We start from the raw sequence: 16857 nt of genomic DNA on the forward strand, positions 1-16857 counted from the left end.
AGTTTGTGTAGGAATATTTGTTGTGTCCATTAAATGTACACTCTTGAATGTATGTGTCGTTTCTGTTTTCTGTCCCTATATGGGCTCTCTGTTCATGTTGATGCCAGATGCAAAATAAAAAGTGCCCCTCCCCCATCCCCTTGAAATCAGGAAGTGACTTATAAATTCTGATACCAAGACGTTTTAGATATGACTGATAACGATTAAATAGACGATATGTTGTGTTTAAGACAGGTCAAGTGCATTGCAGTGCGAGCCATCTGCCCTGAGCCTCTTCCTACTAAACCAAGAGCTAGTCCTTGCACAGTTAAAAAAAAAAACTATGAGTGGATACTAAACACAAAAAACACATTGGTAATTTTATTTAACCTAGTTCCTGTAAAAAAACACCTTATTTGTCTGTTTCCAAAGTGATGTGTAACAAAACACACACATCAGCATAGAAAGCATGGTTGGTTACTGAAATCAAGATGTGTTGATCACGTTGCCTTTCTTTATCTCAATGTGTGTTATAATGTGTTTTAAAGTCTCATCCCTTTGCCTGTGCTTGTTATACCCTGACAGGTAGCAAATGGTGGACAAGTGGAGAACAAAATGAAATTGCCTGTACCGGTATACTTGAGACCTCTGGATCAGAAAGATGCTTCTATGAAGGTACACGAGTCAACAACTTAAAAGCTTTAATACAAGAAGAATACAGTGTATCCTTTTCTTGAATACACCTGACATGTATCTGTCTCTGTTCCCCAGCTGTGGTGCGCTGCGGGGGTCGACTTATCCGGAGCGAGAACGTTACCGGAGCTCGTGAAGCAGACAAAGGGTTCTCAGAGTAGCCTGAACCACTTAGAGCAAGAGAGCAAGGTAAGAGTAGGTGATCCAAGAAAGAGGCATTACATTAGAAAGCTATCTTTCTTACATTTTGATTTAAATTCTGTTGAGTCTATTTGCTGATCTTAGTGTTTGTCTTTAAGGATCCGGAGAAAGGGGAGAAGGAGCTGGTCCTCCAGGACGAGACGTCCAGTCGGGTGTGGGTCTGCACCAGCACCCACTCCTCCACCAAGGTGATGGTGCTGGATGCCAGTCAGCCCTCTGACCTGCTCGACAGCTTCTACGCCTGCAACACACACGTCGTCTGCATAGCCAGCGTTCCAGGTAGGCTGAGTGATTACTTATTTATCTGTTCTGCCTTTTTGTTTTAAACATTTATGATTAAGCCCATTGAGATCAAAATATTTCTTACAACAGAAACCTAGCCAAGGTAGCAGCCATACGAAATCACGTAGATATACAAAAATAACAATAAAACTGAACAATAGCTGTAAGTGGCCTCTCAAGAACAACAAACAAATGCCCTTAAGTTCATATATCAATATAAATGTTTCTAATTGTAGATCTGTTCGTAGATTATTCCCTACTTTTAGGGAAATGCCAACTTTTCCCTCCACTGGTCAAAACTTTATTTGTGTTAGTGTGGGATGGATGATTGGTGATGGGATGGTGATCACTGAATACATAATGTCTCCTCTTCTATCAGCACTGAGTTTTGACTGTGAGGTCCTTTGCGTTTGCAGGTGTGTTGGAGACTGACTATACGGCAGCTGAGGAGGTACCTCAGGACTCGGAGGCTGTCCAGGGTGACAGGGTGTCTCTTGCCGGCAGTGTGGCCAGTGTGGGCTCTGCGGGCAGCGACGGTGCCGTGGCAACAGAGGGGACCACCGCCATCCCGCAGACGGCCAGCGTAGGCGTCTCCGACCAGCCGGCCGAACACAGCGGCATCTCTAGCTCAGGTAATTAAAAACAATGCTTGGGTAAAGAGGGTCCTTCATTGTTTTACTGCTTGCATCCCACACTTTAGGGGGCCAACAGCAACAATGTAAGGATCCACAAGGGGGCAGTATCGCAGTGCTAGTTAAATCAATAGATAAACTTTGGATAATTCACAAACTTCTGATAATATTCAAACTTCCAACTACATTTGAAAATGATAATTCCGTAAAGAATAATGGGATATTGTTCTTTATATTTTGTTACCTTCCTATGCTAGTTGTGTGATGATATTCTATGTATTCTACTTTGTTTTAAATCATTTGTTTTCCCCCAAATACTCTTATTTCATGCTGATATCACAGTTTTATCTCATAGAATATTAATTACTGTGCCTATAGTGCTGAAGATGTAGCCTGTGATTTACTCCTGTGAACTAGCTAAATATACAAATATATTATACCAGTGAGAATTTCTGACTCAAACCTGTATTATTTGTTTGACATCTGATTTACCCGCTATGCCCACAGTTGAGCTGTCCAGAGAGACGAGTCCAGCAGATGACGGCGTTCCCGCTGCAGAAGAGGCAACAGAAGCCACGGAGGCTAACACTGGTGTGGGCGAAGAAGGAGAGGAGGAGCAGGAAGCGGATCAAAACCAGCCGGGTATCTACACCGAGCACGTGTTCACCGACCCACTGGGGGTGGGGCCCACTGACTCCCCCTCTGCCAACTCACAGAGGTGAGCAGCAGCGATCTTGTTGCCAGTCTCGCTCTCTGTCAGACTCAATCATTTATCAGAATCACTTTATTTATGTAATATATAACATATTGTTTATAAGTAAACGTCAAAGTAAAGTGCTTCCTCGTCCAGTGTGACCCCGACATAGTTTTCCTTTATGATTTGAACACTTAAATTATTCTACAGTTCAAACAAAGCCTCAAAAACAGAATCAGCTACATTCCTTAATGATCAACGGGCCTTTAAAGTACTTTATTACTTTCTAATAAGAGTTGATGTGCTTGAATGTCAGTCCATAGCCAATAGTTTTACATTCAATGGTTCATCTCTATTTATTGAATTGGTTCTTACTTGGCCCATACTTATCCCTCTAACTAAGTTTTTGGGGAAAATCAGCCATTGTTATTCTTTCTGTGCTTGCTTACAAACCAAATGAAAAACATATAGTTACATTTTTGTATGAAGTAAAAACACTTGTGCATCTTCTGCCTGCTGATCTAGGGGCTGCGGGTACGACGGGGAATTGTTTCCAGAAGAATCGGAGCCGTCAGACGGGGAAGTCCTGAGGATGAGCAGCGCCCTGCCCACCATGTGGCTGGGAGCTCAGAACGGATGGTGAGCAGCAGAGCAGACACAATAATAATAATAATAATAATGATGCTTTATTTATATAGCACTTTTCATCAACACAGGCAGCTCTAAGTGCTTTACAAAATGACACATCACAAGTTAAAAAGAAACGACAAGAAATTCCCCTCAGATTATTTGTTAAGAACTTTAAAGGTACATGCAGCAAAATATAACATTTGAACAGGTTAACAGACACAAGGAGGTGAAAGGTATGATAATACAAATAAATGAAATACAGATTTCTCTCCGACAGATAAGACACAAGACAACTGAGTCGATGCAACAATACAAAACCCCATAAAACAAAGTGATCATATAGGTACAACAGAAATACAAAAATAATAGAGGGCAGCGGCCAAATATAAGGCAGGCGCTCACACAACAAATATCACGAGTGCTTGTTTTAGTGAACATTAACAGTGCTTTTTTAATATGGGACTGAAGATCGGGCTTGTTTTAGTCCAGTTGTTGTTGTTTTTTTGGCACATGTGTCCATACAGTCATACTTCCAGATCTATTTGTACAATTCAGTTCAATAAACCCACTCGTGAGCCATGGCTGCCCTCTGATCAGCCTTTGGTGTCTCTCTGTCTCTCCCCTCCTCAGTCTGTACGTGCACTCGGCTGTGGCTCGATGGAGGAAGTGTCTCCATGCCATCAAGCTGAAAGACTCCATCCTCGGCATAGTGTGAGTACACGTGTCGTTTTTCAAAGACAAACACAACAAATATAGATTGGTACATACAGGACTAAGTGTGTGAACATGGTGTGTTCCTCTCTCTTTACAGGCACGTTAAAGGGAGAGTCCTGGTGGCTCTGGCTGACGGGACATTAGCAATTTTCCACAGAAGCATCGGTGAGTCTGTGGGTTAGCGCCCTTTGTTTTCACAGACAACATGCAGAAATATGACCATTTGAATATCCTGTAATCTTCTCAGGTTGATATAAATATTAGGGCCGGGATTCGATTAAAAAAATGAGTCTAATTAATCAGAGGCTTTGTAATTAATTAATCAAAATTAATCGCAATTTTAATCACATATAAATATTTGACCTGAGAACAGTGAGAAGCAATTTTTTTCACATGGATTTTAGTATACCATTGAATAATGACTGAATACATAAGCTTAAGCAACAAAACATTGTTTATTTTTTTCAAGGATGTCCTTAACCAAGACAGACAGAAAAGTGCAATTTTTGCCATAAAGTGTAGCAATAGCATATTTAGGAATATAGTACATTTCAGAGATTCAGGTAGCCTATAGGTAGTCAATGCAATCCAGTGAGCCAGGGAGTTGGTTATTTTTTCAGACGTGGACTTAGTTATCCTGGCCCTGAAACCAGTCATCTGGTTGAGTGTGGGTCCTTACTCCCGTACTCTCGAGTCGGGCTAACGTCCACGCTAGCTTCCACGCTAGCTGCTAAATGTTTTGCATTGAGGTGATACTTGAGGCTTGATGTGCTGCGGTGATATGCGAATTCCTTTTTGCATAATTTGCAAACAACCGTGCTCTTATCGACGCTTCCATCCGTCCGTTTTTTAAAACAAAATTTCCCATCCACGTGGCCAACCAAAGCGGTCTCATCAGCTTCTTCGTTCATGTTTGACTATTGTTCACTGTGGTTTATTGTTGTCTGAAGTCATGAACGTTATTTGGTGCTCCAGTATAATCGGTACGCCTGAAACTCATCCAGTGAGAAACGTTCCGCGGTGCAAAAATAAGTGCGATTAAAATGCGTAATTTTTTTACCGCGTTAATTTTTGTGTAATTAATTAATCTTAATTAACGCGTTAAAGTCCCGGCCCTAATAAATATACATGGTTCATATTGTCTCAGTTCATTCTACTATCATTTGGTAAATACTTGTTAAGTTTCAGCAATTTGAAGAAGAGAAATCAGAAGGTTTTTATTTGGTAAAGGAGGTTAAGTCTCAACAATACGATTCATGTTGGAGTGTTAAACCCAAAGTCCAGTAAATATAATCTAAAAATAAATCTGAAAGAGCAGCGCGTCCCAGTTTTGAACGTCAAGGAGGAGAAATGACTTTTATTCCAACGGTTTATCGGCCGAAAAGACAGTGAATGATTTTTGTCTTCTTGACTTTAAAAACTGGCATGTGCTACTCTTTTAAAAAATGTTTTATATATATATCTAAAGAAGTAATTTCACAGTTTTTAAAACAGTATTTACACTTTTGAAGATATTAGGTTTTATCTTCTGATGTTATGCACCAAAGATCATAAAGTATTTGTGTTCCTCCCACGCAGACGGTCAGTGGGATTTAACCAACTACCACCTGTTGGACCTGGGCCGGCCTCACCACTCTATCCGCTGCATGACGGTGGTCTACGACAAGGTGTGGTGCGGCTACAGGAACAAGATCTACATCATCCAGCCCAAGGCCATGAGGATAGAGGTACAGCTGTCAATATATGACTTAAATCTCACTCGAAACAGAATATTGTGTTGCGTTAATTTCATCTAAAATATGTTTTATAGTGACATAAATCCAATCCTACAATATTATAACGACACATTCTCATCCCGTGGTGTCTGAGCAGAAGTCGTTTGACGCCCATCCTCGTAAGGAGAGTCAGGTGCGGCAGCTGGCCTGGGTGGGGGACGGTATCTGGGTGTCCATCCGACTGGATTCAACGCTACGCTTGTTTCACGCCCACACCTACCAGCACCTCCAGGACGTGGACATCGAGCCCTACGTCAGCAAGATGTTGGGTACGCACATTTTATTCTCCTTACCAGAGGTGGGAAGTAGTGGAGTACAAATACTTCGTTACTGTACTTAAGTACATGTTTCTGGTATCAGTGCTTTACTCCACTACTTATTTTTCTGACGACTTTTTACTTTGACTTCTTACATTTTTAACACAAATACCTGTAATTTCTACTTCTTACATTTTCAAAACAGGCTGCTTACTTGTTGTGTTTGGTGGCCTGATCATTATTATTTAGTCATCTATTGATTTGAACACAATCCGTGTATCCATCATTTCCTGGTCTTCTCTAAAGAAGAGGGACCAATGAGAACGTTGTCATGTTGCCGTTGTTCAGCATGGAAACATTCATTAGCTAACAATGACATTATTGTTCTATTAATATAAAGGGAGGTCAGGTACTCTTTAAAACAGTTGGTGGTTATGAGTACTTTTTACTTAAGTACATATCGAAGCCCTCTTTACTTTTTACTTGAGTAAAGAACTTTAGTCAGTACTTTTTACCAGAGTATTTTTTAAACATGAGTATCTGTACTTCTACTTGAGTAAAGGATGTGTGTAGTACTAGTTACGTCCTTCAGAAATCCTTATGTTTTATTTTTTTTACATTCTTGTTATTTAGAAAGCAGCAGATGTATATTTCAGGTACATACAGAACTCTTTCCTCAATATCACATGGAGTGAAACAACAAATAAGTGTGTGTTCTGTGTGTTGCAGGTACGGGTAAACTGGGCTTCTCCTTTGTGAGGATCACAGCTCTGATGGTGTCCTGCAGCCGGCTCTGGGTGGGAACAGGAAACGGCGTCATCATCTCCATCCCGCTGTCTGAAGGTAACACACACCTGCACCTTAGTTTTCAGAAGGATTTATTTTAAAGTTAATGTTCAAATAGGTATTTACTGAATACACGTGTGTGCTTTATGAACTGGACTTCCTGTGCAGTTCGACTAAATATCCCTTTCTTTTAAAGAACTTGTTGTTTTTCTCTTTCCTTCCAAATGATGTTTGACTTTTGGGAAGAAGCTGTTGTTTTTCATTCATTTTAAGTTTTGGCAAAATGTGACAATGACACTGTGTGGCTAATAATGTGCTAGTTATGCTTATAGAAACAATAACAGCAAATTGACACAAACCTACAGGCAGCTCTGCTCACAACCCTGCTTTGTCTTGTTTTAAGGATCAGTGTCACGATAAATATGTCTGTGTGAGTGTGTGTTTGTGCTTCCTTGTCCTTCTTGTATTATATATAATACAATAATATCCTTCGTATCCTGCAGCCAATAAGACAACGGGAATAGTGCCAAATCGTCCCGGCAGTGCTGTGCGGGTTTACAGTGATGACGGTTCAGACGGTGCCGTGCAGGGCAGCTGTGTGCCGTACTGCTCCATGGCTCACGCCCAGCTGTGTTTCCACGGACACCGAGATGCTGTCAAGTTCTTTGTCACCGTGCCAGGTAAGCAGCAAGTGCAAGTGACAGAAACTGTGAACAACACTGCATAATTATTAACCATAAACCATTGAATATTGCCTGCAATGTGCATCAGATAAGATCTTACAAACCAATAGGCAATTTATTTATGTTTGTGGAGCTGCATCGATAAATACAATCTGATCAAATCTATTCTGCCACCATTTTGAATAATGGTAAATGTCTGCAAGCAAAAAAAAAAGTTTGTTGCAACTTCTCACATTTTAATCATTTGTGTTTTTTCTCTGTTTTATAACATTACAAATTAAATATCTACGGGACTTCCACTGTTTATCAGATCAAACAAGACATTTGAAGACGTTATCATGGATGTGTTTTTTAACTACTTTGACATTTCATATGATAAACCAAGAAAATATGCACATGAATTGATCATGAAGACAGTTGATCAATTCCAGCATATAATCACCTTTTATAATGCAAATGATCCTGTCAATGATTGATGCTGTTTATGTAGTAAACAGGGCCGATGCTTTGGGATCATAGCTTCCTCATTACTGTAAAAAGAAAACTTACTTTAATGTCTTTTTTATTAGTGTAATTTTTTTTGTTTTTGTGTCACAGGTCAGGCGATGCCCCCTCCCGGCAGTGCAGATTCGGGCTCTGATGAACCCCCCTCTGAATCCTCGGACACAGCAACCTCTGAGCCCAAAACCTTCCTTGTGATGAGTGGAGGAGAAGGGTACATTGACTTCAGAATGGGTGAGTATGTCACAGCATTAACGAAGTATATACACAAGTTGCATTTCCTTTTGGTTTAATCCTAAATATTAACGGTTGTATCAGAATCTACTTTAACAATAATGTTTACTAGACTACTTTTTGACTTAAAGGTCACCTATTATGCAAAATCCACTTTTTCATGTATTTTATACATAAACATGTCTCCCCTCTGTGTTAAGAGATTCTGAAAGTTTCAGGAAAAAAGATTCTCTCTCTTTTTGTCCTGATCCATTTCTATAAAAACCTGTCTGAAAATGAGCTGATCAGATTTTGACCACTTTATGATGTCATAACGATTTTTTGGCTTGTGTAACCATTAGCCAATCACCAACCAAGGTAACCCCACCCCCACACACTTTATCACCTGAACCTCTTAGAGCACCATTGTGTTATTTTTAACCAAATATCTCTCAGAGGGGCGTGGGGAGGGGCTCCTTATTTTCATCTAAAGTAACAGACACAGAATCAGCACTGAAAGCTGAAACAGAGGGGATTATGGGATGCTGCAATGATCTGTTTGGTGTTTCGAGCCAAACACTTCAGAGACATGTTTTGTATATATCTGAGACCTATAATATATTGGTGAAAAACAGTATGATAGGGGACCTTTTGAAGCTAATTTAGCTGGTGCATAGAGACTACACATCTCCACTGTTATGCCGTTTGATTGACACATCGTCCTCCTCCCCTCTAGGTGATGAAGGCGGGGAGTTGGACGGTTTATCAGAGCCAGCAGCCAGCCAGCAGTCTCCGCCCACCAAGGTCGAGCGGAGCCACCTCATCGTCTGGCAGGTGTCAAACTCTCTCGATTGAAGAAATAATAATCACAGACTGTTGGGCCGCCCACCGAACCCCTGCATGTCCTCTTCCAAGTTTTTAATTTGATATTACTGATTGTTTTTCATGCCTGAGTAGTTGAATACTTTGTAAAAAAAAAATATTTTTAGTCCATGTTTTGTACGGTTTATTCTTTATGAGTTTGAATGAGTTGTGGTGAGGCTTGTGTTAACTTAAGGAATCCGTCCGAGTGTTCCCCGCTGCTGGGTCGCATGTTGGAAAAGCCGGTGCACTCTGGGAAAAAGCTGAGTTGGCGCAAAGAAAGCGGTGAGCATAGTTTGATCAGGTAATGAATGGAAGTCGTTTGTTTCCCAAATGTTAAAAAAGGGATCGATATGGAAAGTAAAAGGGAAAAGCGCTTTAAAAAAAAAAAGGGAGAAGAAAGTTGAACTGAAGTATATTTTATATTGAACACATAGAATTTTACATTTGTAAAACATTGTCTGTGTGAGCTTCAGGTGTGTGTGTGTGTGTGTGTGTGTGTATGCAGTCAATGAGCATTTTTATTATCTTAACCATTACGGCTGGGCGTCAAAATATGTTCCCTACAAGGTCAAATTTCAATTCTCTGAATGTGTTTTCTAAGGCTGATTACGGTACTCTACTGTATGGTCTGATTACTAGAAAGCAGCTTGCACGTACCAGTGGTAAATTAAATGTGCTTTTGGTCAGCAAAAGTGCTTAAACATCTTGAGAGGTCGTATTAATATTGAATGAAACCAAGTCCTATTGGCCACTGGTTTGTTTTTAATCACCTAAATAATGTCTTAGCAGTTTGGGCACTGCTACTGAAAACAATAACCATCTCACTGTAGCGCAGGTTAGCATTAGCCTGCATGGGGGGAACCATTTCAAACTATACTCCTGTTTGTCGTGTTAGGGAAAATCTGTCCGTGCCACCAGCTTGGTGCTTCAACTCATTGGCACTTTAAAATGTAAGTTGATGTTTGGAAGAATACTCATAGTTTTGTACGCTATAAACCACTATGTTCTAATCATGTGAAGGAAACTAATGTACAAACTTGTAGCACCCCAGTACCCAAAGGAAGAAAGAAGAAGCACCGTGAAACTGACTTATAATTTGATTCATCATTCCAACCTAAAACGTATTCAATAATTGAAGGGTGTTGTTTTCAGGGTGTCATTTTACTGGGAAATAAGCTTGAATAATGAAATCTGACTAAACATTTTTTGTGTGGCACCTTCTAACGGACATGCGCACAGCACTAAAGGGAGACTTCCTGATTGCTTCATCATTCCTTGTTTTGTTGTTACAAATGCATTTGAAGGACTGGAAGGTAATTCATTGTTTGTGTTTTGTATTCATGCGTAAGACACTTTTATTTGCAAAATGTCAATATAAGTAGGTGTTTTAATTGTTTTTTATATTTTAAGTTGGACCAAGATTGGTCTCCAGTCCATTTTAAAATAGTAACTTTCTATTTTGTTGTTGCCATTCCAGTATTTATTTCCTTTGTTGACGAGCCTACCTTGGTTCAGAATGTAACTTTCTACATGAGCAAAATAGGCTATTGTAAAAAATAATAGTCAGATGGGTTTGAATGATTGTTAATAATGGACAAATAAACAATTTCAATGTAATCATGTTGGACATTTTTGACAAACCATGACATAAAGTGTGCAAACAATAGTTTTCCGATCAAGATTCATGTACTAAGCTATGCATGTTTTGTTTTTTGTGTTTTTTTAAAAAGAGGACACTGTTTTCAGCTCAGTCTGTGTATTGCCACCGTTTTGGGTGGTGTTTGTGTGTACAGTACATGTGTACATGTAGGAGTTTGAACGCAGGACACAATTTCCAGTGTGTGTGTTTGATTTTGAAATGTGCGGTGTATGTGTGCTCACTGTTTGTCCATCTGTAATACTCCAGAGACTAGTCACACTAACCTGGTGCCTCTCTGGACGCCATAACAGTGATTCCTCCTGGTCAATGTTTGCTAAAACAGCATCATAGCCTTATTTTTAACAATCTATTAAACTCAGTTTCATGGAGACATTTCTGTGATCATGTGTTTCATTGAAGAAAAAAATACGGTTACTACGAAGTGGGTCGAAGGTGAAATATTATGTTTTTCTTCTCAGGTTCATACTTTACATGTTTGAATGTTCACAAACCAGAGGCCTGCGTCAACACTGTCATACCATCTGATATACTTTACTGTGGCATACTATGCTATGTGTTCTTTATGACGTTTTTTGACATACTTTAAAAAAATGTTTTGAGCGTTTTAATGGCTTTTTCTTTTATCGGACAGTTTACATATATTTGAGGTTCAGTTTATCTACACCCGTAGGCAGATAAAAGACAAGGATCCATTGTGGCACACATTTTAATAACAACACAGACAACAAACCTTTCTGGCAGGTCGCAGTGTGCAGGTTCACCCTTATTTATTATTATTTTATGACCTTTAATGAAATACTGTGGCTTTTTATTGCTTACTATACCAAAGCCTTTTATATGGTTTTTTTTTTATTAAAAAAAAAAAAAAAAATCTTTTTTATAGAATACTATAATATGACATGACTGTTGGGTATTGGTAGGCGCTCCAGAAACCCAAATGTATCTGCACAAACACAAATGTGAGTTGAAATTGTATTTTTTAATCAACTACTACATTAGTAATGAGGTCTTATGAACACCAACATTTAGTGTTTTTGTCTTTTTTAAAGGTTTTAATCTGGCGGAGCTCTATCGGGAAAAGAAGATTTAATAAACTTTCTTGCACCAATCAAGATTTGATTCAGATTGAAGCCATCTACCGAATGTTAAGCATTTAATATATACTAAACCTAAACTTATGACATTTCATCATAAAAGGAAAAGTTGAACATTCCACTTTTCTTCCTTCAACACGTCCTCAGTAACTGCATGCCATTTACTGGGTGTCTTATGTGCTTATCTGAAGAAATATTTGTGACACTAACTAAAATCCATCCCACTACCTACTGTACAGGCCTAAGGACGAATACTCAGTTCAGATTTTAAGATAGCTCATTGCTTAAACTGACAAGTCACATTGTAATGCTAACAATTTAAAAACACAAGAGGTGTACCCATATCACCAGCGGATGGCGCTATAGGTTCATTTTCCAAAATTGAGTGTCCTCTCAGTTCCACAGCGGTCACATTCAGATAAGATTATCATCTCGGTAACAAAGGACATAATGCCTTTTGTGGAATGTCAGGCTTCATTATGGGCAAGGCTTTTATGTTCCATCATCTCGTTACAGCTTAAGTAAACTCATGTGATTATTAGGTTACACAACAATCAAAGAATTGGTACACTGAATGAAACTTCCACGCAATATGTTCAACATTTGCTCTCAATATTCAATATAGCATATGTAAACTGTTTGAATAAGATATGCTTGTTGATGCCCAGGATGAGGAAACACTGCTGCTAAATTGAAGGAGGCAACACGAACGTATTGTCCCGGTCAGACACACTGTGCTGTGCTCATCTTTTCTTCAGCCGGTAGGAGGCTGTGTCGCTCAATGCTGCTGTAAGATGCAGCATCACCACACAAAACAGTTTCCATCAAATTACATCACAGCGTAAAGCCCACCTCCGTCCCTCCATCCCACCTCACCCACTCCTCCTCCGCCATGCGTGGGCTGGCGGTGAGGCCTGCTCACACATACAAAGAGCTTTCTGACGTCACAGAGTGAGTTGCAGTCCAGATGGGGGATTCTTGAGACTCTGAAATGCCAGGCATGTGCTGCATTTCAGCTTGGATGGGAGAACTGATCCTAACTTCCTGTGTCTGTGTCTGATGGAGGGGAAGGGGACAAAAAGTACTTTCAGTTACAGATTGTAGATCCATTTTTAAACAGGAGTTTGAAAGCCTCGGCTGATGTTGCCGTCTTCAGATTCAAAGGCAGGGAGACCTACAGTTTGGATGATCCATTTTATAAAGATGAAGCAGCGAGATTCAACTTTTATGGCTACTTTACATTAATGTTGCAGGGATAACAAAAACAAGTTTGAAATGGCTGTGTCGCTGCTCTTTATGCTAACTGTTTAGCATGGAGCTTTACAGGGACACAGATAACAGTAACATGAGCCAAACAGGCCCCAATATGTGGAGGAGAGTTAAACTGTTACTCCCTGATGCCCTCTGTGTGTCACCCTCTGTCTTCAGATCCATAAAGCCTCGTCAAAAAGAAACTATTATGAGGAGCCTTGCTCTCTGTTGCTAAAAAAAACCATACTTCACTCATCATGAGGAGGTCCCTTTTGTGTTCTTTCTTAGTTTGATGAAGTGGGAGTTTCATCTATGGTTCTTAGCTTGGTACACATCAGTGACAGGAAGAGAACTTCAAGGAGAACAGGAACTTTTCTCCAGAAGAAAAGAAGAATGAGTTGTTGTTTCTCTCATAACATGTTGTGTTCTGACCAAAAGTACCTTTTATGAAAGCAGTTTGTTTATTTTCAAGGAGGCTGTATTCTTAAATAGCTGTGTAGCAGTTTGTTGAGTCTTTTTGGCTAGTGGTTAAGCAGGCTGGGTGAAAGCAAAGTGGGGAAGGTGAGAAATCCAAGTGGTCTATAAACAGTTGTTGAAACGAAAATGGAAAGGATGAAGTTAAAAGAGAGAGGGGGCCCGGCAGATTATACTGGAGTGGAAAATATATACATATTATCAGGACTCCCCCCTACAGGATGTGCAGCTGGAAGGCTTGGTCAACAACAACTGTGTGTGTGTGCGTGTGCGTGTGCGTGTGCGTGTGTGTGTGTGTGTGTGTTTTATATTTACCCAGACTCAAAAGTATTCTTCCTGCAGGCTTGAGGAGAGAGATAGTGTAGTATTTTGTTTGTATTTAGTACATTTGAATTAAAACATGTTCATCATGTATATTAATGTATATGGATACAAGTCTAACAAGTGACATGTAATGTAATGTAATATGTAACACTGACTTTCTGAACACAGTCAAGGCTCTTCTTCATGTGTTTACATTTCCAGATAGCCCTCTGCTGCTTGCTATAGATACAGCAGCTACAGCAGCATAAAGCCAATTACTGCTACACCAACAGAGTGAAGCTTTTTAATCTAGAAGATTATAATATTAGAAATGCTTTTCTTTTACATCCAAAAAATGGCAGAAAAATAGCTTGAATGGCCTTTAACTCTTATAATGAGCTACAATATCCTTACAAATAGCATTGGTGTCTTTTCGTTTAGAAGACAACAGAACAGTCTGTGTCTACAGTGTGTGCCTTTGACCATAAATGTGTGTCCAAGTGTGTGTGTGCACCTATGATGGCGTGTATGATTTAAAAGCTTCCCCCGGCCCCGGTGAGAGCGCCCTTGGCCCTCCCATGGAGGTGCGCAGTATTTCACCGTGATGGGTTGGGCTAAGCATTTTCTGAGCCAATACAGCACCGCAACACAGGCTTCTCAGAGCGTGCTTTGCACACCGTCAACACAACGCCGGCCCGAAGGTGAAGTCTCATCACCGCTGAAATCTCATTAGCTGAAAATAAAAGTAGACAGGCGAAATGGGCTGTTGGCTGAGGTGTTTGTGTGAAGGCCTATTTATAGCAAATGACTAAAGTGCTGAGGGTACAGAAAGTGGGGACACAGTTTAGTGAGACACCATGCGCTAGCAGTGAGGCAGAGGTTATACCTGTATATGGGTGCAAGCCAGTCAGATCCTCGTCCTCTTTCTTCCTCTCTCTCTCTCCTTCTCCTTTACTATATTTAGGTACAGCCTTTGTAGTGTGCGGTCTACCCTTGTTTGCAGAATAGGAGGAAACCTGAATCTTATGTCTGCTGCCCTCTTTCTCTTTCTGTTAATGCTGAATTTGGACTTTAGATGTTAGAAATGGGTCGTTTTTCCCAGCATTTGGGTGCATGTTTTGCATCCACCTAGGAGAAGAAGAAAAAACCTATTAGGGGCGTAGTAAATCAGTTTAAATATCTTATATGTTTAATAATTTAGCATCTGCAGTATGTGTGTGCCGCTCTTTAAATACGTGTGTGTTTGTGAGTGACATCACTGCCCAGCAAGACACGACAGTCGGCCACAATCGGCAGGGAGATGTGGGTAATATTACCCACACTCCTCATTTATTCATCCCCTCTGCCCCAAGGGTCTGATTACTCTTTCATCGGTGACGTAGCCCTGCTGCTCTCCTCCTCCCTCTCTGTCTCTGTCATTTCTTTTTGCACTGTTGTGTTTCTCCATGCAGGCAGCCACTGGAGGATTTTAGTCGAATGAGTCACTCTCAGCTTCTCTTTTGAATTGTGTGATTCATAGGCATGGTAGTTATGTATGCAGAGGCACTTAAAGCTGTCATGAACAATTCCTGACAATAATCGCACTTTTGCTATCCAGCTTTATATCTAAAAAATCATACACTTCTTGGTGTGTAGGATTTTGCTTTTAAGCATGAGTACATTAATGGATAACCAAGATGCACCCTAGTTATGCCAAAATAAATGTTTAGTATATCCAAACGAATACATTTGTCAAATACATTTGCAGTCTTGCTATAGAAAAGGAAGATCAAAAGGACTACACTGCCTGATTTATAAATAGCAATGTATCCAATAGCCGTTAGCTTAGCAAAAATACTTAAAACAGAGAAACAAGCTCTGTCCAAAATGCTAGCAACTCTCATATTTAGCATAATACCATCACACAAACAGGGAAAGTAAATAACCCTTTTTGATTTGAAAAAGAGTAGGTTATGTCCAATCCTTTGGATTTAATTCCAAAGATAACATGACAAAGTCAAACTGCACCTTTCTACAAGGTAATGGACAAGTTGGTTTAACACTAAAGTCTACGCTCAGGTAATTTCCTGTGAAATGGAAATATATGGGTTGTGCTTCTGCATACTGTATGTGAATAATTAAGCCGTGGACATACAGGTGACTCACAATGTGCCCAGCGGTGCGAGGCTGCCACTTCCTGCTCATGTCCCTGATGTCTATCCTCCCAAACTCCTCCACTTCTCTTTCAGGCTGTTCCACAATACCCTCCCTTATTTCACATCTCCTTGTCGTCTTTCATCATCCTCCATCTCCTCCATCTCCTCCAGCTCTCCAGGATCCTTTAGACCCCCCACAGAGAGGTCTCACTGTTGGGCTACATCCTAGCTTTTGATCCCTCAGTGTTGTATTTGATGAAGCTCCACCCGGGCTCTGAGCTGCACTGACCTTTCCCATGGGCCCTCCCATGCCACGCTCATCTGAAGACCCAGGAGAGAAGCCCATGGAAATATTGACATATCCTATCATTCAAAGGCAGCTGACAGATCTTTTGTGTGTGTGTGTGTGTGTGTGTGTGTGTGTGTGTGTGTGTGTGTGTGTGTGTGTGTGTGTGTGTGTGTGTGTGTGTGTGTGTGTGTGTGTGAATATGTTGTTAGTGACCTGCAGCCTATGGAGGGATCTCTTTAGAAGTGATGGATTGCTGATTAATACTGATTAGTCTGGATCTCACTGACGTTTTTTCCCCATGGTCCTAAATCTCTAAATGCATTGGCTCCGTGGATGAAAGGTTAATTAATACGACTAATGTATGTAGGGCTACATTTGTAATATACAATTAAAACATTTCCAGCTAAAAATGACCTTTAATGAAGTACCTTGATTATGTGCTTTAGCTTGGTGACGCAGCAGGATACCACACGCAGAGTCAGTTAATGCTTGTCAAAAACAGGAGGTCCATAGAATAATCAATTAGCAGTGCAAAAAGTAAGTCTGTTTCATGTTCTCCAATAATCAGCTTAAAACATACTGCATGATCAAGTATAGATGGATATAATTCAGTGAATGTAAAGCTCATATAATCAGTGCTCGAGGGAAAGACTATTCACACATTTTCTCAACTGAGTTCTAGCACAATTAAGAGTAATTATTACAATTTCTATATCATGACTTCTGTTTGCCGATATACATTATTTT

The 16857-nt window shown here is 40.1% G+C and overlaps 1 protein-coding gene across 1 annotated transcript; it reads left to right on the forward strand.

Moving 5' to 3' along the window:
* Nucleotides 1–564: 564 nt before the first annotated feature.
* Nucleotides 565–9332, forward strand: LOC104953837 (C-Jun-amino-terminal kinase-interacting protein 4-like; the record flags this gene model as incomplete). Its single annotated transcript, XM_010780861.1, has 14 exons — nt 565–654; nt 751–861; nt 972–1152; nt 1572–1787; nt 2295–2505; nt 3007–3120; nt 3742–3822; nt 3923–3990; nt 5404–5552; nt 5698–5869; nt 6587–6700; nt 7147–7323; nt 7924–8061; nt 8777–9332. Coding segments are annotated over 14 exons (1941 nt in total), but the record flags the coding sequence as incomplete, so codon positions are not given.
* Nucleotides 9333–16857: the final 7525 nt, after the last annotated feature.

Source organism: Notothenia coriiceps, unplaced genomic scaffold (assembly GCF_000735185.1).
Source record: "Notothenia coriiceps isolate Sejong01 unplaced genomic scaffold, NC01 NC01_scaffold00022212, whole genome shotgun sequence".
NCBI classification, from domain to species: Eukaryota; Metazoa; Chordata; class Actinopteri; order Perciformes; family Nototheniidae; genus Notothenia; species Notothenia coriiceps.